Source organism: Somniosus microcephalus, unplaced genomic scaffold (assembly GCF_052327205.1).
Source record: "Somniosus microcephalus isolate GS21.2 unplaced genomic scaffold, FLI_Smic_1.0 unresolved_chr7, whole genome shotgun sequence".
NCBI lineage: Eukaryota > Metazoa > Chordata > Chondrichthyes > Squaliformes > Somniosidae > Somniosus > Somniosus microcephalus.
Window position 1 is genome coordinate 32,847,309 of NW_028225185.1, and position 26,259 is coordinate 32,873,567.

At 58.2% G+C, this 26,259-nt stretch overlaps 1 protein-coding gene across 1 annotated transcript in view; it reads right to left on the reverse strand.

Annotated features, from left to right (window-relative positions):
• Nucleotides 1-26,259, reverse strand: part of LOC147086755 (contactin-5-like) — a 380,876-nt gene that overhangs the window by 134,903 nt on the left and 219,714 nt on the right. The window contains exons 6-10 of the mRNA XM_085978315.1: nt 18,185-18,307; nt 17,843-18,013; nt 11,570-11,681; nt 9,788-9,972; nt 5,945-6,076 (exon numbers count right to left, since the gene is read on the reverse strand). Of these exons, the coding sequence (XP_085834441.1) occupies nt 5,945-6,076; nt 9,788-9,972; nt 11,570-11,681; nt 17,843-18,013; nt 18,185-18,307 (723 nt within the window). The remainder of the gene's footprint in view (nt 1-5,944; nt 6,077-9,787; nt 9,973-11,569; nt 11,682-17,842; nt 18,014-18,184; nt 18,308-26,259) is intronic.

Consider the following 26,259-nt stretch of genomic DNA (forward strand, 5'->3'; position numbering starts at 1 on the left):
CCTCACTCACAGTCCCCTCACTCACAGTCCCTTCACTCACAGTCCCCTCACTCACAGTCCCCTCACTCACAGTCCCCTCACTCACAGTCCCTTCACTCACAGTCCCTTCACTCACAGTCCCCTCACTCACAGTCCCCTCACTCACAGTCCCCTCACTCACAGTCCCTTCACTCACAGTCCCCTCACTCACAGTCCCCTCACTCACAGTCCCTTTACTCACAGTCCCTTCACTCACAGTCCCCTCACTCACAGTCCCTTTACTCACAGTCCCCTCACTCACAGTCCCCTCACTCACAGTCCCCTCACTCACAGTCCCTTCACTCACAGTCCCTTCACTCACAGTCCCTTCACTCACAGTCCCTTCACTCACAGTCCCCTCACTCACAGTCCCCTCACTCACAGTCCCCTCACTCCACAGTCCCCTCACTCACAGTCCCCTCACTCACAGTCCCCTCACTCACAGTCCCCTCACTCCACAGTCCCCTCACTCCACAGTCCCCTCACTCACAGTCCCCTCACTCAGTCCCCTCACTCACAGTCCCCTCACTCAGTCCCCTCACTCACAGTCCCCTCACTCACAGTCCCTTCACTCACAGTCCCCTCACTCACAGTCCCTTCACTCACAGTCCCTTCACTCACAGTCCCTTCACTCACAGTCCCTTCACTCACAGTCCCTTCACTCACAGTCCCTTCACTCACAGTCCCTTCACTCACAGTCCCCTCACTCACAGTCCCCTCACTCACAGTCCCCTCACTCACAGTCCCCTCACTCACAGTCCCCTCACTCACAGTCCCCTCACTCACAGTCCCCTTCACTCACAGTCCCCTCACTCACAGTCCCTTCACTCACAGTCCCTTCACTCACAGTCCCTTCACTCACAGTCCCTTCACTCACAGTCCCCTCACTCACAGTCCCTTCACTCACAGTCCCTTCACTCACAGTCCCCTCACTCACAGTCCCTTCACTCACAGTCCCCTCACTCCACAGTCCCCTCACTCACAGTCCCTTCGCTCACAGTCCCCTCGCTCACAGTCCCCTCGCTCACAGTCCCCTCACTCACAGTCCCCTCACTCACAGTCCCTTCACTCACAGTCCCCTCACTCACAGTCCCCTCACTCACAGTCCCCTCACTCACAGTCCCTTTACTCACAGTCCCTTCACTCACAGTCCCCTCACTCACAGTCCCCTCACTCCACAGTCCCCTCACTCACAGTCCCTTCGCTCACAGTCCCCTCGCTCACAGTCCCCTCGCTCACAGTCCCCTCACTCACAGTCCCCTCACTCACAGTCCCTTCACTCACAGTCCCCTCACTCACAGTCCCCTCACTCACAGTCCCCTCACTCACAGTCCCCTCACTCACAGTCCCTTCACTCACAGTCCCCTCACTCACAGTCCCCTCACTCACAGTCCCCTCACTCACAGTCCCTTTACTCACAGTCCCCTCACTCACAGTCCCCTCACTCACAGTCCCTTCACTCACAGTCCCTTCACTCACAGTCCCCTCACTCACAGTCCCCTCACTCACAGTCCCCTCACTCACAGTCCCTTTACTCACAGTCCCTTCAGTCACAGTCCCTTTACTCACAGTCCCCTCACTCACAGTCCCTTCACTCACAGTCCCCTCACTCACAGTCCCTTCACTCACAGTCCCTTCACTCACAGTCCCTTCACTCACAGTCCCTTCACTCACAGTCCCTTTACTCACAGTCCCTTCAGTCACAGTCCCTTTACTCACAGTCCCTTCACTCACAGTCCCTTCACTCACAGTCCCTTCACTCACAGTCCCTTTACTCACAGTCCCCTCACTCACAGTCCCCTCACTCACAGTCCCTTCACTCACAGTCCCCTCACTCACAGTCCCTTCACTCACAGTCCCTTCACTCACAGTCCCTTCACTCACAGTCCCTTCACTCACAGTCCCTTTACTCACAGTCCCCTCACTCACAGTCCCCTCACTCACAGTCCCCTCACTCCACAGTCCCCTCACTCACAGTCCCTTTACTCACAGTCCCCTCACTCACAGTCCCTTCACTCACAGTCCCCTCACTCCACAGTCCCCTCACTCACAGTCCCTTCACTCACAGTCCCCTCACTCACAGTCCCTTCACTCACAGTCCCTTCACTCACAGTCCCCTTCACTCACAGTCCCCTCACTCACAGTCCCTTCACTCACAGTCCCTTCACTCACAGTCCCCTCACTCACAGTCCCTTCACTCACAGTCCCCTCACTCACAGTCCCTTCACTCACAGTCCCCTCACTCCACAGTCCCCTCACTCACAGTCCCTTTACTCACAGTCCCCTCACTCACAGTCCCTTCACTCACAGTCCCCTCACTCACAGTCCCTTCACTCACAGTCCCTTTACTCACAGTCCCTTCACTCACAGTCCCCTCACTCACAGTCCCCTTCACTCACAGTCCCCTCACTCACAGTCCCTTCACTCACAGTCCCTTCACTCACAGTCCCTTCACTCACAGTCCCCTCACTCACAGTCCCCTCACTCACAGTCCCCTCACTCACAGTCCCTTCACTCACAGTCCCTTCACTCACAGTCCCTTCACTCACAGTCCCCTCACTCACAGTCCCCTCACTCACAGTCCCCTCACTCACAGTCCCTTCACTCACAGTCCCCTCACTCACAGTCCCTTCACTCACAGTCCCTTCACTCACAGTCCCTTCACTCACAGTCCCTTCACTCACAGTCCCCTCACTCACAGTCCCTTCACTCACAGTCCCTTTACTCACAGTCCCTTCACTCACAGTCCCCTCACTCACAGTCCCCTTCACTCACAGTCCCCTCACTCACAGTCCCTTCACTCACAGTCCCTTCACTCACAGTCCCCTCACTCACAGTCCCTTCACTCAGTCCCTTCACTCACAGTCCCCTCACTCACAGTCCCTTCACTCACAGTCCCCTCACTCACAGTCCCTTCACTCACAGTCCCTTCACTCCCAGTCCCTTTACTCACAGTCCCCTCACTCACAGTCCCTTCACTCACAGTCCCTTCACTCCCAGTCCCTTTACTCACAGTCCCCTCACTCACAGTCCCTTCACTCACAGTCCCCTCACTCACAGTCCCTTCACTCCCAGTCCACTCACTCACAGTCCCCTCACTCACAGTCCCTTCACTCACAGTCCCCTCACTCACAGTCCCTTCACTCCACAGTCCCCTCACTCACAGTCCCCTCACTCACAGTCCCCTCACTCACAGTCCCTTTACTCACAGTCCCCTCACTCACAGTCCCCTTCACTCACAGTCCCCTCACTCACAGTCCCCTTCCCTCACAGTCCCCTCACTCACAGTCCCCTCACTCACAGTCCCTTCACTCACAGTCCCCTCACTCACAGTCCCCTTCACTCACAGTCCCCTCACTCACAGTCCCCTTCCCTCACAGTCCCCTCACTCACAGTCCCCTCACTCACAGTCCCTTTACTCACAGTCCCTTCAGTCACAGTCCCCTCACTCACAGTCCCCTCACTCCACAGTCCCCTCACTCACAGTCCCTTTACTCACAGTCCCCTCACTCACAGTCCCCTCACTCCACAGTCCCCTCACTCACAGTCCCTTTACTCACAGTCCCTTCACTCACAGTCCCCTCACTCACAGTCCCCTCACTCCACAGTCCCCTCACTCACAGTCCCTTCACTCACAGTCCCCTCACTCCACAGTCCCCTCACTCACAGTCCCTTTACTCACAGTCCCCTCACTCACAGTCCCTTCACTCACAGTCCCCTCACTCCACAGTCCCCTCACTCACAGTCCCTTCACTCACAGTCCCTTTACTCACAGTCCCTTCACTCACAGTCCCCTCACTCACAGTCCCCTCACTCACAGTCCCTTCACTCACAGTCCCCTCACTCACAGTCCCTTCACTCACAGTCCCTTCACTCACAGTCCCTTCACTCACAGTCCCTCACTCACAGTCCCCTTCACTCACAGTCCCCTCACTCACAGTCCCTTCACTCACAGTCCCTTCACTCACAGTCCCCTCACTCACAGTCCCTTCACTCACAGTCCCTTCACTCACAGTCCCCTCACTCACAGTCCCCTCACTCACAGTCCCTTCACTCACAGTCCCCTCACTCACAGTCCCCTTCACTCACAGTCCCCTCACTCACAGTCCCTTCACTCACAGTCCCTTCACTCACAGTCCCCTCACTCACAGTCCCCTCACTCACAGTCCCTTCACTCACAGTCCCCTCACTCACAGTCCCCTCACTCACAGTCCCCTCACTCACAGTCCCTTCACTCACAGTCCCCTCACTCCACAGTCCCCTCACTCACAGTCCCTTCACTCACAGTCCCTTTACTCAGTCCCTTTACTCACAGTCCCCTCACTCACAGTCCCCTTCACTCACAGTCCCCTCACTCACAGTCCCTTCACTCACAGTCCCTTCACTCACAGTCCCCTCACTCACAGTCCCCTCACTCACAGTCCCTTCACTCACAGTCCCTTCACTCACAGTCCCTTCACTCACAGTCCCTTCACTCACAGTCCCTTTACTCACAGTCCCCTCACTCACAGTCCCTTCACTCACAGTCCCTTCACTCACAGTCCCCTCACTCACAGTCCCCTCACTCACAGTCCCTTCACTCACAGTCCCCTCACTCACAGTCCCCTCACTCACAGTCCCCTCACTCACAGTCCCCTCACTCACAGTCCCCTCACTCACAGTCCCTTCCCTCACAGCCCCCTCGCCCGCTGCCCCTCACTCACTCCCCTCACTCACAGCCCCCTCGCCCGCTGCCCATCGCTCACAGTCCCCTTCTCTCACAGCCCTCGCCCGCTGCCCCTCGCTCACTCCCCTCGCTCACTCCCCTCTCTCACAGCCCCCTCGCCCGCTGCCCCTCGCTCACAGTCCCCTTCTCTCACAGCCCCCTCGCCCGCTGCCCCTCGCTCACAGTCCCCTTCACTCACAGCCCCCTCGCCCGCTGCCCCTCGCTCACAGCCCCCTCGCCCGCTGCCCCTCGCTCACTCCCCTCACTCACAGCCCCCTCGCCCGCTGCCCCTCGCTCACAGCCCCCTCGCTCACAGTCCCTTCACTCACAGTCCCTTCACTCACAGTCCCCTCGCTCACTCCCCTCACTCACTCCCCTCACTCACAGCTCCCTCGCCCGCTGCCCCTCGCTCACTCCCCTCACTCACAGCCCCCTCGCTCACAGTCCCTTCACTCACAGTCCCTTCACTCACAGTCCCCTCGCTCACTCCCCTCACTCACAGCCCCCTCGCCCGCTGCCCCTCGCTCACAGTCCCCTTCACTCACAGCCCCCTCGCCCGCTGCCCCTCGCTCACAGTCCCCTTCCCTCACAGCCCCCTCGCCCGCTGCCCCTCGCTCACAGTCCCCTTCACTCACAGTCCCCTTCACTCACAGCCCCTTGCTCACAGTCCCCTTCACTCACAGCCCCCTCGCCCGCTGCCCCTCGCTCACACTCCCCTTCACTCACAGCCCCCTCGCCCGCTGCCCCTCGCTCACAGTCCCCTTCCCTCACAGCCCCCTCGCCCGCTGCCCCTCGCTCACAGTCCCCTTCACTCACAGTCCCCTTCACTCACAGCCCCTCGCTCACAGTCCCCTTCACTCACAGCCCCCTCGCCCGCTGCCCCTCGCTCACACTCCCCTTCACTCACAGCCCCCTCGCCCGCTGCCCCTCGCTCACACTCCCCTTCCCTCACAGCCCCCTCGCCCGCTGCCCCTCACTCACAGCCCCCTCGCCCGCTGCCCCTCGCTCACAGTCCCCTTCCCTCACAGCCCCCTCGCCCGCTGCCCCTCGCTCACACTCCCCTCACTCACAGCTCCCTCGCCCGCTGCCCCTCGCTCACAGCCCCCTCGCCCTCTGCCCCTCGCTCACTCCCCTCACTCACAGCCCCCTCGCCCGCTGCCCCTCGCTCACTCCCCTCACTCACAGCCCCCTCGCCCGCTGCCCCTCGCTCACTCCCCTCACCGCTCAGCAGCACCCCGTTCACTTTCCAGCGAATTTCCGCTTTGGGCTTCGCATCGACGTCGCAGTCCAGGCGCACGTTTTCCCCCGGCCCGTACATCCCGTCCTGTGGCTTTTTAACCCAGTAAGGGGCCGCTGCAGAGAGAGAGAGAGAGAGAGGAGAAACACAGTCAGAAGAATCAAAGAACCAGAAGTGAGGAGGCGACCACCGTCAGGAGTGGCTCAACAGGCTGGGGCTCCTTTCTCTGGAAAAGAGAAGGCCGAGGGGTGACCTGATCGAGGTCTTTAAGATTATGAAGGGGTTTCGATAGGGTAGACGTAGAGAAGATGTCTCCACTTGTGGGGGAGACCAGAACTAGGGGCCATCAATATAAGACAGTCACTAATAAATCCAATCGGGAATTCAGGAGAAACTTCTTCACCCAGAGAGTGGTGAGAATGTGGAACTCGCTCCCACAGGGAGTGGTGGAGGCGAATAGCGTAGATGTATTTAAGGGGAAGCTGGATAAACACATAAGGGAGAAAGGAATAGAAGGAGATGGTGATGGGGTGAGATGAAGAGGGGGCGGGAGGAGGCTGGTGTGGAGCAGGAACACCGGCACGGAGCAGAGGGGCCGAATGGCCTGTTTCTGGGCTGCACGTTAGACGTAAAGGTGCTGACCTGAATCAGTCATTTCATGAAAGAAAGACTGATGAAATAATACTGACTGGCCTGCGGGTGGCGCTGTCCAGGGAGAGTATAAATACTCGGGCACGGGCCCAGCTTGCTCAGGACATTCTTTAACAGGAACTAGTGAAGGACACAACTAGACCTCCATGTTGTAAAACAGTTGATTAAAGCTTTGTTTAACGCTTAGACCAAGTGCCTAGTAGTTTAATAGCAAAATACTGCAGATGTTGGAAATCCGAAATAACAACAGAAAATGCTGGAAAAACTCAGCAGGTCAGGCAACATCCGTGGAGAGAAATTTGAGTTGACGTTTCGGGTTTGACCCTTCTTCAAAACCCGAAACGTCAACTCAAATTTCTCTCCACGGATGTTGCCTGACCTGCTGAGTTTTTCCAGCATTTTCTGTTGCCTAGTAGTTTACTTACGTCAGGTGTGTGTCGGTGGTTGTTCCTTTCGCCCGGTGCCCACAACCCAGGCGCTTTCAGGCAGGGAGTCACTGGACAGTCACCGGGAGCAGGAAACCACAGCTGGTTTACCACCTCCTTAACCCAGGGCTCACCGAGGCCAACTGATAAAGTCTCCCCTGGCTGGGATCAGCGGGCTCAGCATAGGCCAGGGATTGCAGCCTGGGCCTGTCTTCGTGTGTGGGGCTCAGTACCACGCCGGGCGGGCATGCACCTGCTCAGACCTTGGGGAGGTAACCATCAGGACTGCTCTCTACCAATCAGAATGGGACTCCGATCCCGTGTAACTCGAGGGGGCTGAACGGCCTCCTCCTGTTCCTAATGTAACAGGCTCGAGGGGGCTGAATGGCCTCCTCCTGTTCCTAATGTAACAGGCTCGATGGGGCTGAACGGCCTCCTCCTGTTCCTAATGTAACAGGCTCTAGGGGGCTGAATGGCCTCCTCCTGTTCCTAATGTAACAGGCTCGAGGGGTCTGAACGGCCTCCTCCTGTTCCTAATGTAACAGGCTCGAGGGGGCTGAATGGCCTCCTCCTGTTCCTAATGTAACAGGCTCGAGGGGTCTGAACGGCCTCCTCCTGTTCCTAATGTAACAGGCTCGAGGGGGCTGAATGGCCTCCTCCTGTTCCTAATGTAACAGGCTCGAGGGGGCTGAACATCCTCCTCCTGTTCCTAATGTAACAGGCTCGAGGGGGCTGAACATCCTCCTCCTGTTCCTAATGTAACAGGCTCGAGGGGGCTGAACGGCCTCCTCCTGTTCCTAATGTAACAGGCTCAAGGGGCGGAATGGCCTCCTATTTAAACCGAGTTGCACTGCCATCCTTTCCTGTTGGCCCCGAGCACAGGGGGATGAGCTGGGGCTCGGGGAGTGAGCTGGGGGTTCATGGGGCTAGCAGGGAGTCGGGGGCGAGCTTGGGGTCAGGGGTGCGAGCTGGGGGGATGGTGGACCGCTGGGGGCTCGTTGGGGTGAGCTGGGTGGGGTTTCAGGGGAGAGCTGGGGTCAGGGGACGAGCTGGGTGGGGGTGAGGGGAGAGCTGGGGTCAGGGGACGAACTGGGTGGGGGTCAGGAGAGAGCTGGGGGTCAGGGTACGAGCTGGGTGGGGGTTCGGGAGAGAGCTGGGGATCAGGGGACGAGCTGAGTGGGGATTCGGGGGAGAGCTGGGGGTCAGGGGGCGAGCTGGGGGTCAGGGGAGAGCTGGGGGTCAGGGGAGAGCTGCGGGGATGATGGCGAGCTGGGTGGGGATCGTGGGAACGAGCTGGGAGTCAGGGGGTGAGCTGGGTGGGGTTATGGGAGAGCTGGGTGGGGTTATGGGAGAGCTGGGTGTCAGGGGGCGAGCTGGGGGTCAGGGCGCGAGCTGGGTGGGGTTATGGGAGAGCTGGGTGTCAGGGGGCGAGCTGGGGGTCAGGGGGCGAGCTGGGTGGGGGTCAGGGAGCGAGCTGGGGGTCAGGGGGAGAGCTGGGGGTCAGGAGGAGAGCTGGGGGTTGGGGGCGAGCTGGGGGTCGGGACGAGCTGGGTGGGGGTCAGGGAGCGAGCTGGGGGTCAGGGGAGAGCTGGGGATCAGGGGCGAGCTGGGGGTCAGGGGGAGAGCTGGGGATCAGGGGGCAAGCTGGGTGGGGGTCAGGGAGCGAGCTGGGGGTCAGGGGGAGAGCTGGGTGGGGGTCAGGGAGCGAGCTGGGGGTCAGGGGAGAGCTGGGGGTCAGGGGGAGAGCTGGGGGTCAGGGGACGAGCTGGGTGGGGTTCGGGGGAGAGCTGGGGGTCGAGGGACAGCTGGGGGTCAGGGAGCGAGCTGGGTGGGGGTCAGGGAGCGAGCAGGGGGTCGGGGGGGAGCTGGGGTCAGGGGGGGAGCTGGGGGTCAGGGGGCGAGCTGGGTGGGGTTCAGGAGAGAGCTGGGGGTCGGGGGGCGAGCTGGGTGGGGGTCAGGGAGCGAGCTGGGGGTCAGGGGGAGAGCAGGGGGTCAGGGGCGAGCTGGGGGTCGGGGGGAGAGCTGGGTGGGGGTCAGGGAACGAGCTGGGGGTCAGGGAGAGAGCTGGCGGTCAGGGGCGAGCTGGGGGTCAGGGGGAGAGCTGGGTGGGGGTCAGGGGGAGAGCTGGCGGTCAGGGGGAAAGCTGGGGGTCAGGGGGTGAGCTGGGTGGGGTTCGGGGGAGAGCTGGGGGTCGGGGCGAGCTGGGTGGGGTTCGGGGGAGAGCTGGGGTTGGGGGAGAGCTGTGGGTCAGGGGGCGAGCTGGGGGTCAGGGAGAGAGCCGGGGGTTAGGGGGCGAGCTGGGTGGGGGTCGGGGTGAGCTGGGGGTCAGGGGGAGAGCTGGGGGTCAGGGGGCGAGCTGGGTGAGGTTCAGGAGAGAGCTGGGGGTCGGGGGCGAGCTGGGTGGGGTTCAGGAGAGAGCTGGGGGTCGGGGGCGAGCTGGGTGTGGTTCGGGGGAGAGCTGGGGGTCGGGGCGAGCTGGGTGGGGTTCGGGGGAGAGGTGGGGGTCAGGGGGCGAGCTGGGAGTCAGGGGGCGAGCTGGGGGTCGGGGACGAGCTGGGGACGGGGACGAGCTGGGGGTTGGGGAGAGCTGGGAGTCAGGGGACGAGTTGGGGCCAGGGGGCGAGCTGGGGGTCAGGGGGCGAGCTGGGGGTCAGGGGGGACGGGCTGGGGGTCGGGGAACGAGCTGGGAGTCGGGGGACGAGCTGGGGGTCAGGGGACGAGCTGGGGTCAGGGGGCGAGCTGCAGACCTACCCTCGACAGACACACTGTAGGTGTGTTTGACCTCCCCCTTATTGTTCTTCACCACACACCGGTATTCTCCATCATCGTCCTCGATCACATCGCGGATCTCCAGAGTCTTGTTGAAGTTGTTGTAGCTGACTCTCTCCCGCGGCAGATTCCCGTCCGTTCTCTCCCAGTGTACCGTGGGAGTCGGGCTGAGGAAAGAATGGAGAGCAAAAGGGCTTGAAAGACTCGGCAACATGTTATTCGCATTTAAACCTTGTTATTTGAAATCGGGGGTTCGAGCCCCCACTCCAGAGACTCGAGCACATAATCCAGGCCGACACTCCCCCGGTACCAGTACTGAGGGAGCGCCGCACTGTCGGAGGGGCGGTACTGAGGGAGCGCCGCACTGTCGGAGGGGCTGTACTGAGGGAGCGTCGCACTGTCAGAGGGGCAGTACTGAGGGAGCACTGCACTGTCGGAGGGGCGGTACTGAGGGAGCGTTGCACTGTCGGACGGGCAGTACTGAGGGAGCGCCGCGCTGTCGGAATGGTGGTACTGAGGGTGCGCCGCACTGTCGGAGGGGCGGTACTGAGGGAGCGCCGCACTGTCGGAGGGGCGGCACTGAGGGAGCGCCGCACTGTCGGAGGGGCGGTACTGAGGGAGCGCCGCACTGTCGGAGGGGCAGTACTGAGGGAGCGCCGCACTGTCAGAGGGGCGGTACTGAGGGAGCGCCGCACTGTCGGAGGGGCGGTACTGAGCGAGCGCCGCACTGTCGGAGGGGCGGTACTGAGGGAGCGCCGCACTGTCGGAGGGGCGGTACTGAGGGAGCGCCGCACTGTCGGAGGGGCGGTACTGAGGGAGCGCCGCACTGTCGGAGGGGCAGTACTGAGGGAGCGTCGCACTGTCAGAGGGGCAGTACTGAGGGAGCGCCGCACTGTCGGAGGGGCGGTACTGAGGGAGCGCCGCACTGTCGGAGGGGCGGTACTGAGGGAGCGCCGCACTGTCGGAGGGGCAGTACTGAGGGAGCGCCGCACTGTCGGAGGGGCGGTACTGAGGGAGCGCCGCACTGTCGGAGGGGCAGTACTGAGGGAGCGCCGCACTGTCGGAGGGGCGGTACTGTTAGGTTGGGAACTCCTCGCAACCCAGCGACGATGAAGGAACGGCTGATATGTTACTAAGTCAGGATGGTGTATGTGACTTGGAGGGGAACTCGGAGTTGGTGGTGTTCAAGTGCGCCTGCTGCCCTTGTCCTTCTAAGTAGTGGATGTCGCGGGTTTGTGCTTTGCAGATGGCGGAAAGGCTTTGGGGAGTCAGGAGGTGAGACACTCGCCGCAGAATACCCAGTCTCTGACCTGCTCTTGTTGCCGCAGTATTTATGCGGCCGGTCCAGTCAAGTTTCTGGTCAATGCTGACCCCCCCCCAGGATGTTGATGGCGGAGGATTCGGCGATGGTAATGCCGTCGAATGTCAAGGGGGCGGTGGTTGGACTCTTGCTTGTGTGCTGTACGATTCTGTGACTTGCAGCACCAGTCCCGCCCCACACTGGCTGCAATTAGCTCACAGCGCAGCGCGGGGATGGAACCTGGGATGTCTGCATCGGGCAATACCCCGCCCCACTGAGCCAAGGGAAAGTCGTCAAGTTTCACCCTTGCATTCTGGATTTCTGCCTTGCAATAAACCCCCCAACCCCCACCCTCCAAGATCCAGTGATCTCTCTGTGAGCGGCCAGCACTAATTGGGAGATTCCTGAACCTCACCTTCTCCCCCCGACGCCACCCCACCAGTTCCCCGCCCTGCGGTACTCACAGTCCCTCTGCGATGCATTCCAGGTACAGGGTCCGTCCTCGGAGAGCCAGCTTGGAGCTGCTCTGCCCGGTCGGCTGCAGAAGCTGCGGTTTACGGAACTTCACAGAGTTCGCTGCCGGAGGGACGAGAGAGAGAGAATCGGCGTTCAGTCCTACAGCTTGCACAGCTCAAGACAGGACAGCAGAGGGAGACACCCTCCAGATATTCGACGGCAGCTTGCTTTTATTCAGCACTTCTGCCCTCAACCCCTGCCCCTCCCTCCCGGAACCACGATAGGGTTCCTCCTTGTCCTCACCTTTCACCCCACCAGCCTCCACATTCAACGGATCATCCTCCGCCATTTCCAGCGTGATCCCACCACCAAACGCATCTTCCCCTCCCCTCCCCTTTCAGCATTCCGTAGGGACCGCTCCCTCCGCGACACCCTAGTCCACTCCTCTATCACCCCCAGCACACCTTCCCCTTCACCCGGCACCTTCCCGTGCAAGCACAGGAGGTGCAACACCTGCCCTTATACCTCCTCCCTTTCCACTGTCCAGGGCCCCAAACACCCCTTGCAGGTGAAACAGCGATTTACTTGTACTTCTTGCAATCTAGTACACTGTATTCGCTGCTCACGATGCGGTCTCCTCTACATTGGAGAGACCAAACGCAGATTGGGTGACCGCTTTGAGGAACACCTCCGTTCAGTCCGTAAGGGTGACCCCGAGCTTCCGGTTGCCTGTCATTTCAATTCACCGCCCCATTCCCACTCTGACTTCACCGTCCTCGGCCTCTTGTATTGTTCCACGGAAGCTCAACGTAAACTCGAGGAACAGCACCTCATCTTCCGATTAGGCAGTCTGCAGCCTTCCGGACTCAATATCGAGTTCAACAATTTCAGAGCATAACCTCGGCCCCTATCATATTTTTATATATTTTTTATCCACACTTCTGGTTTGTGCTTTTTTTCCTCTCTCTCCCACATGGCAGCTGTCTCTCACTCTGCCAGCGCATTTCACACTTCATCTAGAGCCATTGTTTGTTTCTTTACCTGTCCCATTACCATCTCGTCTCGCCTTGATTATCTCTTAATGTCTCTTCACCTCTCGCTGACCTTCCCTTTTGTTCTTTCATCCCCTCCCCCATTTCCCAGCCCCCAAACTGGCCTTTTAATCTGTTTCATTTCCTGTGTTTCTCAGTTCTGACGAAGGGTTTCGACCCGAAACGTTGACCCTGTTTCTCTCTCCACGGATGTTGCCCTGGCCTGCTGAGTTTTTCCAGCGTTTTCTGTTGTTATTTTGGATTTCCAGCATCCGCAGTATTTTGCTATCGTTTTTTGCTTTTATTCAGCGTCTTTCACAACATCGGAAATTCTTCGCAGGGGTGTTTTCAGACACTGAGCCGCTTAGAGAGACATCAGCAGAGGTGACCAAACGTTTGGTCAAAGAGGTCGGTTTTAAGGAGCCTCTTAAAGGAGGAAACATAGAAACATAGAAGATAGGAGCAGGAGGAGGCCATTTGGCCCCTCGAGCCTGTTCCGCCATTCAATGAGATCATGGCTGATCATCCAAATTCAGTACCCTGTCCCTGCTTTCTCCCCATATCCCTTGATCCCTTTAGCCTTAAGAAATATATCCAACTCCTTCTTGAATATATTTAATGAATTGGCCTCCACTGCCTTCTGTGGTAGAGAATGAGGAGAGAGAGGCGGAGAGGTTTAGGGAGGGAATTCCAGAGCTCGGGGCCCCAGAGCAGCTGAAGACGCGGCCGTCAATGGCGGAGCGACGGAAATCGGGGGGCGGGGAGGGGCGGGGTGCGCGAGAGGCCAGAATTGGGGGAGCGCAGAGGTTGCGGAGGGTTGCAGGGGTTGGAGGAGATAGGGTGGGGGGAGGCGCGGAAGCCCGGGAGCGATTTGATATTCGGTGCTTATTTCTCGGATTAAAACGGTGAAAATGAACGGTCACCTGGTAATTTCCACTAAACTGCTGCGACATCATCGGGTCATCTCTAGTTACCCAGTCTATCATTGGCCTCAGGACCCTGGCTAAGGGTGGGGCGTGGGGGAAACACAAGCCAGGGCTCCCGCTCCTGTTGGCCATCTGGCTACCTCCCGCTGGGAAAGCGCGAGCGTCTGTGGCCATGGGTTGAGGACAGGCGTGTGTGCTAGGAGGAGGATGCCGAGAAACTCCAGGATGATTTGGACAGGTTGGGTGATTGGGCAGATGCATGGCAGATGCAGTATAATGTGGATAAATGTGAGGTTATCCACTTTGGTGGTAAAAACAGGAAGGCAGATTATTATCTGAACGGCAAATAGATTGGGAAAAGGGGAAGTGCAACGAGACCTGGGTGTCCTCGTGCACCAGTCGCTGAAGGTGAGCATGCAGGTGCAGCAGGCGGTTAAGAAGGCAAATGGTATGTTGGCCTTCGTAGCGAGAGGGTTCGAGTACAGGAACAAGGATGTCTTGCTGCAGTTGTACAGGGCCTTGGTGAGACCACACCTTGAGTATTGTGTGCAGTTTTGGTTGCCTTATCTGAGGAAGGATGTCCTTGCCATGGAGGGAGTGCAGTGAAGATTCTCCAGACTGATACCTGGGATGGCAGGAATGACGTATGAGGAGAGATTGGGTCAATTGGGCTTATACTCGCTGGAGTTTAGAAGAATGAGAGGGGATCTCATTGAAACTTATAAAATTCTAACAGGACTAGACAGACTAGATGCAGGAAGGATGTTCCCGATGGCGGGGGAGTCCAGAACCAGGGGTCACAGTCTAAGGATAAGGGGTAAGCCATTTAGGACTGAGATGAGGAGGAATTTCTTCACCCAGAGAGTGGTGAACCTGTGGAATTCTCTACCACAGAAGGCAGTTGAGGCCAATTCATTAAATATATTCAAGAAGGAGTTAGATATATTTCTTAAGGCTAAAGGGATCAAGGGATATGGGGAGAAAGCAGGGACAGGGTACTGAATTTGGATGATCAGCCATGATCTCATTGAATGGTGGAGCAAGCTCGAGGGGCCGAATGGCCTACTCCTGCTCCCACCTTCTATGTTTCTAAGTGCTGCCATACACAGTGGAATAGCCCCCATGAGGCTCGTCATCCGGGACCCCCTCGCAGGTAGGGTGGCCGCCTGGCTGGGGGGCTGGCAGGCGACTGCGGAATCCCCCCCCACCGCCACACCCCGTACCCCAGCGGGAGTCGCCTTCTTCGGGGCACGATGAGAAGTCAGCGGGAACACCATAGGGACATCGAGGAAAATCTTCAAGAAGGGTGTAGGGGTTGTTGACTGGGGCAGAACTCGCACCACATAGGAGGTAATTATATAGGTCTTTCTCACAAAGGGACTGGAGTATAAGAGGAAGGAAGTCTTGCTACAGGAAACTTTCGATTTACCAGCACCTAAAATAACCGGAAATCTCGGTTAAACGGCAAAATTCAGGAGTAGGTTCAGGTAAGTTTTACTTCATATTGTACTTGCCTTCCTTCATCTGTTGCTGTGCAACGGTGTGGCTGCAGCTGTTGCTAAGCTACAGAGACACTTGGAACTTGTGGCCATTGTTCTGAACCTGTTGCTAAGTTTCCTGTACAATTATACAGGGCCTTGGTGAGACCACACCTGGAGTACTGTGTGTTATAAATCTCATCAGTCATCAAGAAACTACTTGTGAAATAACACTGGACGGCCAGCTGGTGGCGCCGTCCAAGGAGTATAAATACTCGGGCGTCGGCCCCTTGCTTGCTGGGGACATTTTGTAAGACAAGGAACTAGTGAAGTACAACTAGACCTCCATGTTCTAAAACAAGTTGATTAAAGCCTTGCTTTATTCTCAAACCAAGTGCGTAGTGAGTTTTATTATGTCACTGTGTACAGTTTTGGTCTCCTTACCTAAGGAAGGATATACTTGCCTTAGAGGGAGTCCCACTCTGATCTCTCCGTCCTCGGCCTCTTGCATTGTTCCACGGAAGCTCAGCGTAAGCTCGAGGAACAGCACCTCATCTTCCGATCAGGCACTTTACAGCCTTCCGGACTCAATATCAAGTTCAACAATTTCAGATCATAACCTCGGCCCCTATTACATTTTTATATATATTTTTTATCCACGCCTTTGTTTTGTGCCCTTCCCCCTTTTTTCTCTCTCCCACATGGCAACTGTCTCTCATTCTGCCAGCGCATTTCACACCTCATCTAGCGCCGTCTTTTGTCTCTCCACTAGTCCTATCACCATCTCGTCTCGTATCTTAATGTCTCTTCACTTCTCTTTTGTTCTCTCATCCCCATTTCCCAGCCCCCAAACTGGCCTTTTAATCTGTTTCATTTCCTGTGCTTCTCAGTTCTGACGAAGGGTTTCGACCCGAAGCGTTGACTCTGTTTCTCTCTCCACGGATGTTGCCTGGCCTGCTGAGTTTTTCCAGCATTTTCTGTTGTTATTTCACCAGACTGGTTCCTGGGATGGGGGGGTGGGGTTGTCCTATGAGGAGAGATTGAGTAGACTAGGCCTATATTCTCTAGAATTGAGAATACAGGAAACTTTGTGATATCCGGCACCGACGGGACCGAGCTGTTGCCGATCTATCAAAACTGCCAGACATACCAGCGTTAATGTTGAAGCATACGGAGGTTTTCATCTCCGTATCTGACAACAAACACTGTTGCTTAGCAACAGCTTCTAAACAGTTGGCCCGTACCTTGGAAGCGTCTCTGTAGCTTAGCAACAGCTTCAGACAGTCTTTCCAGAGCCAGACTGTTGGAAAAAAAAGCCACGAGAAGAAAAAAAAACGAACAAAATGGCTCCTGATTTCTGCCGGTCAATCGAGGTTTCCGGACATACAACCTCCGGATAAATCAAAGTCTCCTGTAATGAGATCATAAGATCGTAAGAAATAGAAGCAGGAGCCGGCCATTCGGCCCCTCGAGCCTGCTCTGCCATTCAATGAGATCATGGCTGATCTGATCTTGGCCTCAACTCCACTTCCCTGCCTGAGCCCCGTAACCCTCGATTCCCCTCGAGTCCAAAAATCTATCGATCTCAGCCTTGAATATACTCAACGACTGAGCCTCCACAGCCCTCTGGGGCAGAGAATTCCAAAGATTCACCGCCCTCTGAGTGAAGAAATTCCTCCTCATCTCCGTTCTAAATGGGCGACCAATTATTCTCAATCTATACTTTAGAAGAATGAGAGGTGATCTCATTGAAACATATAAGATTCTGAGGGGGGATTGACAGGGTAGATGCTGAGAGGCTGTTTCCCCCTGGCTGGAGAGTCTAGAACCAGGGGGCACAGTCTCAGGATAAGGGCTCGGCCATTTAGGACTGAGATGAGGAGGAATTTCTTCACTCGGAGGGCGGTGAATCTTTGGAATTCTCTGCCCCAGAGGGCTGTGGAGGCTCAGTCATTGAGGAGGATGCCGAGAAACTCCAGTATGATTTGGACAGGTTGGGCAGATGCATGGCAGATGCAATATAACATGGATAAATGCGAGGTTATCCACTTTGGTGGCAAAAACAGGAAGACAGATTATTATCTGAACGGCAATAGATTGGGAGAAGGGGAAGTGCAACGAGACCTGGGTGTCCTTGTGCACCAGTCGCTGAAGGTGCAGCAGGCGGTGAAGAAGGCAAATGGTATGTTGGCCTTCGTAGTGAGAGGATTCGAGTACAGGAACAAGGATGTCTTGCTGCAGTTGTACAGGGGCCTTGGTGAGACCACACCTTGAGTATTGTGTGCAGTTTTGGTCGCCTTATCTGAGGAAGGATGTTCTTGCCATGGAGGGAGTGCAGCGAAGATTCACCAGACTGATACCTGGGATGGCAGGAATGACGTATGAGGAGAGATTGGGTCGATTGGGCTTATACTTGCTGGAGTTTAGAAGAATGAGAGGGGATCTCATCGAAACCTATAAAATTCTGTCAGGCCTGGACAGACTAGATGCAGGAAGGATGTTCCCGATGGCCGGGGAGTCCAGAACCAGGGGTCACAGTCTAAGGATAAGGGGTAAGCCATTTAGGACTGAGATGAGGAGGAATTTCTTCACCCAGAGAGTGGTGAACCTGTGGAATTCTCTACCACACAAGGCAGTTGAGGCCAATTCATTAAATATATTCAAGAACGAGTTAGATATATTTCTTAAAGCTAAAGGGATCAAGGGATATGGGGAGAAAGCAGGGACAGGGTACTGAATTTGGATGATCAGCCATGATCTCATTGAATGGCGGAGCAGGCTCGAGGGGCCGAATGGCCGACTCCTGCTCCTAATTCTGAGGTTAGAGGCCCGGAAAAGCTGCTCACAGGTTGTCACTTGGAGTGCGATGGGCTCTTTCTGGATGATGGTCCTGGTCCCCGGGATCTGAGCGTAACAGGTGTAATCCTCCAGGCTGTCCTCGAGCAGAAGGTTCGAGAAGTACAGGTTCCCGTTCAGCCCCTGCGACACCCGCTCGCTCAGCTGGATGTTGAACAGCTCTGGAGAAAGGAAAAAAGAGTAAAAACACGTGACTCCGTTTCGGATCTCGGGCAATGTCCTGAAATCAAAAGCAAAACGAAGACTGGAGAGGAGGAGGAGGCGGAGCGGCACGGCTCAGCGCAATTCCGACAGTCTCCTCTTCCCACTGGAGTTACGGTCTGCCTACTCACTGCTTGTCATCCAGATGATCATTGAGGAGGCCATGCTTTTCGGAGGGTTGCAACGCAACTCCAGCGACGAGCCCTCTTCTTTCTCATACTGCCGAATAGTCTCCTTGGGCCACTTCGGGGTGCCTGAGGAATGAAAAAAAACAGACTCGCATTTCTCCAGCACCTTTCACTACCTCAGGATGTCCCAAAGCGCTTCACAGCCAATGAAGGACTTTTTTTTGAAGTGTGGTCACTGTTGTAATGTAGGAAAACGCAGCAGCCAATCTGCGCACAGCAAGCTCCCACAAACAGCAATGTGATAAATGACCAGATCATCTATTTTAGCGATGTTGATTGAGGGATAAATATTGGCCCTAGGACACTGGGGAGAACACCCACCTGCTCCTTCTCCGAAATAGTGCCATAGGATCTTTTACGTCCACCTCAGAGAGCAGACGGGAACTCGGTTTAATGACCCATCTGAAAGGCAACACGTCTGACAGTGCGGCGCTCCCTCAGTACTGCCCCTCCGACAGTGCGGCGCTCCCTCAGTACTGCCCCTCCGACAGTGCGGCGCTCCCTCAGCACTGCCCCTCCGACAGTGCGGCGATCCCTCAGTACTGCCCCTCCGACAGTGCGACGCTCCCTCAGTACTGCCCCTCCGACAGTGCGGCGCTCCCTCAGTACTGCCCCTCCGACAGTGCGGCGCTCCCTCAGTGCCGCCCCTCCGACAGTGCGGCGCTCCCTCAGTACAGCCCCTCCGACACTGCGGTGCTCCCTCAGTACTGCCCCTCCGACAGTGCGGCGCTCCCTCAGTACCGCCCCTCTGACAGTGCGGCGCTCCCTCAGTACTGCCCCTCCGACAGTGCGGCGCTCCCTCAGTACTGCCCCTCCGACAGTGCGGCGCTCCCTCAGCACTGCCCCTCCGACAGTGCGGCGATCCCTCAGTACTGCCCCTCCGACAGTGCGACGCTCCCTCAGTACTGCCCCTCCGACAGTGCGGCGCTCCCTCAGTACTGCCCCTCCGACAGTGCGGCGCTCCCTCAGTGCCGCCCCTCCGACAGTGCGGCGCTCCCTCAGTACAGCCCCTCCGACACTGCGGTGCTCCCTCAGTACTGCCCCTCCGACAGTGCGGCGCTCCCTCAGTACCGCCCCTCTGACAGTGCGGCGCTCCCTCAGTACTGCCCCTCCGACAGTGCGGCGCTCCCTCAGTACTGCCCCTCCGACAGTGCGGCGCTCCCTCAGTACTGCCCCTCCGACAGTGCGGCGCTCCCTCAGTGCCGCCCCTCCGACACTGCGGTGCTCCCTCAGTACTGCCCCTCCGACAGTGCGGCGCTCCCTCAGTACCGCCCCTCTGACAGTGCGGCGCTCCCTCAGTACTGCCCCTCCGACAGTGCGGCGCTCCCTCAGTACTGCCCCTCCGACAGTGCGGCGCTCCCTCAGTACTGCCCCTCCGACAGTGCGGCGCTCCCTCAGTACTGCCCCTCCGACAGTGCGGCGCTCCCTCAGTGCCGCCCCTCCGACAGTGCGGCGCTCCCTCAGTACTGCCCCTCCGACAGTGCGGCGCTCCCTCAGTACTGCCCCTCCGACAGTGCGACGCTCCCTCAGTACCGCCCCTCCGACAGTGCGGCGCTCCCTCAGTACAGCCCCTCCGACACTGCGGTGCTCCCTCACTACTGCCCCTCCGACAGTGCGGCGCTCCCTCAGTACCGCCCCTCTGACAGTGGGCCGCTCCCTCAGTACCGCCACTCCGACAGTACGGCGCTCGCTCAGTACTTCCCCTCCGACAGTGCGGCGCTCCCTTAGTACCGCTCCTCCGACAGTGCGGTGCTCCCTCAGTACTGCCACTCCGACAGTGCGGCGCTCCCTCAGTACTGCCTCTCCGACAGTGCGGCACTCCCTCAGTACCGCCCCTCCGACAGTGCGGCGCTCCCTCAGTACCGCCCCTCCGACAGTGCGGCGCTCCCTCAGTACCGCCCCTCCAACAGTGGGCCGCTCCCTCAGTACCGCCACTCCGACAGTACGGCGCTCCCTCAGTACTGCCCCTCCGACACTGCGGCGCTCCCTTAGTACCGCCCCTCCGACAGTGCGGCGCTCCCTCAGTACAGCCCCTCCGACAGTGCGGCGCTCCCTCAGTACTGCCTCTGACAGTGCGGCGCTCCCTCAGTACCGCCCCTCCGACAGTGCGGCGCTCCCTCAGTACCGCCCCTCCGACAGTGCGGCGCTCCCTCAGTACCGCCCCTCCGACAGTGCGGTGCTCCCTCAGTACCGTCCCTCCGACAGTGCGGCGCTCCCTCAGTACAGCCCCTCCGACAGTGTGGCGCTCCCTCAGTACCGCCCCTCCCACAGTGCGGCGCTCCCTCAGTACTGCCCCTCCGACAGTGTGGCGCTCCCTCAGTACCGCCCCTCCCACAGTGCGGCGCTCCCTCAGTACTGCCCCTCCGACAGTGCGGCGCTCCCTCAGTACTGCCCCTCCGACAGTGCGGTGCTCCCTCAGTACTGCCCCTCCGACAGTGCGGCGCTCCCTCAGTACTGCCTCTCCGACAGTGCGGCACTCCCTCAGTACCGCCCCTCCGACAGTGCGGCGCTCCCTCAGTACCGCCCCTCCGACAGTGCGGCGCTCCCTCAGTACCGCCCCTCCAACAGTGGGCCGCTCCCTCAGTACCGCCACTCCGACAGTACGGCGCTCCCTCAGTACTGCCCCTCCGACACTGCGGCGCTCCCTTAGTACCGCCCCTCCGACAGTGCGGTGCTCCCTCAGTACTGCCCCTCCGACAGTGCGGTGCTCCCTCAGTACCGCCCCTCCGACAGTGTGGCGCTCCCTCAGTACCGCCCCTCCGACAGTGCGGTGCTCCCTCAGTACAGCCCCTCCGACAGTGCGGTGCTCCCTCAGTACCGCCCCTCCGACAGTGCGGTGCTCCCTCAGTACCGCCCCTCCGACAGTGCGGTGCTCCCTCGGTACCGCCCCTCCCACAGTGCGGCACTCCCTCAGTACCGCCCCTCCGACAGTGCGGCGCTCCCTCAGTACCACCCCTCCGACAGTGCGGCGCTCCCTCAGTACCGCCCCTCCGACAGTGCGGCGCTCCCTCAGTACCACCCCTCCGACAGTGCGGCGCTCCCTCAGTACCGCCCCTCCGACAGTGCGGTGCTCCCTCAGTACCGCCCCTCCGACAGTGTGGCGCTCCCTCAGTACTGCCCCTCCGACAGTGCGGCGCTCCCTCAGTACCGCCCCTCCGACAGTGCGGTGCTCCCTCAGTACTGCCCCTCCGACAGTGCGGCGCTCCCTCAGTACCGCCCCTCCCACAGTGCGGTGCTCCCTCAGTACCGCCCCTCCGACAGTGCGGTGCTCCCTCAGTACTGCCCCTCCGACAGTGTGGCGCTCCCTCAGTACCGCCCCTCCGACAGTGCGGCGCTCCCTCAGTACTGCCCCTCCGACAGTGCGGTGCTCCCTCAGTACTGCCCCTCCGACAGTGCGGCGCTCCCTCAGTACTGCCCCTCCGACAGTGCGGTGCTCCCTCAGTACCACCCCTCCGACAGTGCGGCGCTCCCTCAGTACCGCCCCTCCGACAGTGCGGTGCTCCCTCAGTACCGCCCCTCCGACAGTGCGGCGCTCCCTCAGTACCGCCCCTCCGACAGTGCGGCGCTCCCTCAGTACCGCCCCTCCGACAGTGCGGTGCTCCCTCAGTACCGTCCCTCCGACAGTGCGGCGCTCCCTCAGTACAGCCCCTCCGACAGTGTGGCGCTCCCTCAGTACCGCCCCTCCCACAGTGCGGCGCTCCCTCAGTACTGCCCCTCCGACAGTGTGGCGCTCCCTCAGTACCGCCCCTCCCACAGTGCGGCGCTCCCTCAGTACTGCCCCTCCGACAGTGCGGCGCTCCCTCAGTACTGCCCCTCCGACAGTGCGGTGCTCCCTCAGTACTGCCCCTCCGACAGTGCGGCGCTCCCTCAGTACTGCCTCTCCGACAGTGCGGCACTCCCTCAGTACCGCCCCTCCGACAGTGCGGCGCTCCCTCAGTACCGCCCCTCCGACAGTGCGGCGCTCCCTCAGTACCGCCCCTCCGACAGTGCGGCGCTCCCTCAGTACCACCCCTCCGACAGTGCGGCGCTCCCTCAGTACCGCCCCTCCGACAGTGCGGTGCTCCCTCAGTACCGCCCCTCCGACAGTGTGGCGCTCCCTCAGTACTGCCCCTCCGACAGTGCGGCGCTCCCTCAGTACCGCCCCTCCGACAGTGCGGTGCTCCCTCAGTACTGCCCCTCCGACAGTGCGGCGCTCCCTCAGTACTGCCCCTCCGACAGTGCGGTGCTCCCTCAGTACCGCCCCTCCCACAGTGCGGTGCTCCCTCAGTACCACCCCTCCGACAGTGCGGCGCTCCCTCAGTACCGCCCCTCCGACAGTGCGGCGCTCCCTCAGTACCGCCCCTCCGACAGTGCGGCGCTCCCTCAGTACTGCACTGGAGTGTCAGCCTAGACCTTTTGTGCTCAAGTCTCTGGAGTGGGACTTGAACCCACAACCTTCTGACTCAGAGGCGAGTGTGCAACTAACTCAGCCACAGCTGACACTTATAATGAGACGAATGGATTGAAAACATGTTTACGTATCTCAGGAACCATACCAATAACAGCGCTGGGAGACAAGGCCCAACACCCTTCAAAAATTACGGCTCATGTCTCACGACTGATGTTAATCCAGCTCCCTCACATTGTCACTCAGTAACCCCTCTCCCCCCAGCGCCCTGTGTTACTGACTGTATCTCTACTGATGTTAATCCAGCTCCCTCACACTGTCACTCAGTAACTCCTCTCCCCCAGCGCCCTGTGTTACTGACTGTATCTCTACTGATGTTAATCCAGCTCCCTCACACTGTCACTCAGTAACCCCACTCCCCCAGCGCCCTGTGTTACTGACTGTATCTCTACTGATGTTAATCCAGCTCCCTCACACTGTCACTCAGTAACCCCTCTCCCCCAGCGCCCTGTGTTACTGACTGTATCTCTACTGATGTTAATCCAGCTCCCTCACACTGTCACTCAGTAACCCCTCTCCCCCAGCGCCCTGTGTTACTGACTGTATCTCTACTGATGTTAATCCAGCTCCCTCACACTGTCACTCAGTAACCCCTCTCCCCCAGCGCCCTGTGTTACTGACTGTATCTCTACTGATGTTAATCCAGCTCCCTCACACTGTCACTCAGTAACCCCTCTCCCCCAGCGCCCTGTGTTACTGACTGTATCTCTACTGATGTTAATCCAGCTCCCTCACACTGTCACTCAGTAACCCCTCTCCCCCCAGCGCCCTGTGTTACTGACTGTATCTCTACTGATGTTAATCCAGCTCCCTCACACTGTCACTCAGTAACCCCTCTCCCCCAGCGCCCTGTGTTACTGACTGTATCTCTACTGATGTTAATCCAGCTCACTCACACTGTCACTCAGTAACCCCTCTCCCCCAGCGCCCTGTGTTACTGACTGTATCTCTACTGATGTTAATCCAGCTCCCTCACACTGTCACTCAGTAACCCCTCTCCCCCAGCGCCCTGTGTTACTGACTGTATCTCTACTGATGTTAATCCAGCTCCCTCACACTGTCACTCAGTAACCCCTCTCCCCCCAGCGCCCTGTGTTACTGACTCTATCTCTACTGATGTTAATCCTGCTCCCTCACACTGTCACTCTGTAACCCCTCTCCCCCAGCGCCCTGTGTTACTGACTGTATCTCTACTGATGTTAATCCAGCTCCCTCACACTGTCACTCAGTAACCCCTCTCCCCCAGTGCCCTGTGTTACTGACTGTATCTCTACTGATGTTAACCCAGCTCCCTCACACTGTCACTCAGTAACCCCTCTCCCCCAGCACCCTGTGTTACTGACTGTATCTCTACTGATGTTAATCCAGCTCCCTCACACTGTCACTCAGTAACCCCTCTCCCCCAGCACCCTGTGTTACTGACTGTATCTCTACTGATGTTAATCCAGCTCCCTCACACTGTCACTCAGTAACGCCTCTCCCCCAGCGCCCTGTGTCACTGGCTGTATCTCTACTGATGTTAGTCCAGCTCCCTCACACTGTCACTCAGTAACCCCTCTCCCCCAGCACCCTGTGTCACTGACTGTATCTCTACTGATGTTAATCCAGCTCCCTCACACTGTCACTCAGTAACCCCTCTCCCCCAGCGCCCTGTGTCACTGACTGTATCTCTACTGATGTTAATCCAGCTCCCACACACTGTCACTCAGTAACCCCTCTCCCCCAGCGCCCTGTGTTACTGACTGTATCTCTACTGATGTTAATCCAGCTCCCTCACACTGTCACTCAGTAAACCCTCTCCCCCAGCGCCCTGTGTTACTGACTGTATCTCTACTGATGTTAATCCAGCTCCCACACACTGTCACTCAGTAACCCCTCTCCCCCAGCGCCCTGTGTTACTGACTGTATCTCTACTGATGTTAACCCAGCTCCCTCACACTGTCACTCAGTAACCCCTCTCCCCCAGCGCCCTGTTTCACTGACTGTATCTCTACTGATGTTAATCCAGCTCCCTCACACTGTCACTCAGTAACCCCTCTCCCCCAGCGCCCTGTGTTACTGACTGTATCTCTACTGATGTTAATCCAGCTCCCTCTCACTGTCACTCAGTAACCCCTCTCCCCCAGCGCCCTGTTACTGACTGTATCTCTACTGATGTTAATCCAGCTCCCACACACTGTCACTCAGTAACCCCTCTCCCCCAGCGCCCTGTTACTGACTGTATCTCTACTGATGTTAATCCAGCTCCCACACACTGTCACTCAGTAACCCCTCTCCCTCAGCGCCCTGTGTTACTGACTGTATCTCTACTGATGTTAATCCAGCTCCCTCACACTGTCACTCAGTAACCCCTCTCCCCCAGCGCCCTGTGTTACTGACTGTATCTCTACTGATGTTAATCCAGCTCCCTCACACTGTCACTCAGTAACCCCTCTCCCCCAGCGCCCTGTGTCACTGACTGTATCTCTACTGATGTTAATCCAGCTCCCTCACACTGTCACACAGTAACCCCTCTCCCCCAGCGCCCTGTGCTACTGACTGTATCTCTACTGATGTTAATCCAGCTCCCTCACACTGTCACTCAGTAACCCCTCTCCCCTAGCACCCTGTGTCACTGACTGTATCTCTACTGATGTTAATCCAGCTCCCTCACACTGTCACTCAGTAACCCCTCTCCCCCAGCGCCCTGTGTCACTGACTGTATCTCTACTGATGTTAATCCAGCCCCCTCACACTGTCACTCAGTAACCCCTCTCCACCCAGCACCCTGTGTCACTGACTGTATCTCTACTGATGTTAATCCAGCTCCCTCACACTGTCACTCAGTAACCCCTCTCCCCCAGCGCCCTGTGTTACTGACTGTATCTCTACTGATGTTAATCCAGCTCCCTCACACTGTCACTCAGTAACCCCTCTCCCCCAGCGCCCTGTGTTACTGACTGTATCTCTACTGATGTTAATCCAGCTCCCTCACACTGTCACTCAGTAACCCCTCTCCCCCAGCGCCCTGTGTCACTGACTGTATCTCTACTGATGTTAATCCAGCTCCCTCACACTGTCACTCAGTAACTCCTCTCCCCCAGCACACTGTGTTACTGACTGTATCTCTACTGATGTTAACCCAGCTCCCTCACACTGTCACTCAGTAACCCCTCTCCCCCAGCACCCTGTGTTACTGACTGTATATCTACTGATGTTAATCCAGCTCCCTCACACTGTCACTCAGTAACCCCTCTCCCCCAGCGCCCTGTGTTACTGACTGTATCTCTAATGATGTTAATCCAGCTCCCTCACACTGTCACTCAGTAACCCCTCTCCCCCAGCCCGCTGTGTTACTGACTGTATCTCTACTGATGTTAATCCAGCTCCCTCACACTGTCACTCAGTAACTCCTCTCCCCCAGCACCCTGTCTTACTGACTGTATCTCTACTGATGTTAATCCAGCTCCCACACTGTCACTCAGTAACCCCTCTCCCCCAGCGTCCTGTGTCGCTGACTGTATCTCTACTGATGTTAATCCAGCTCCCTCACACTGTCACTCAGTAACCCCTCTCCCCCAGCGCCCTGTGT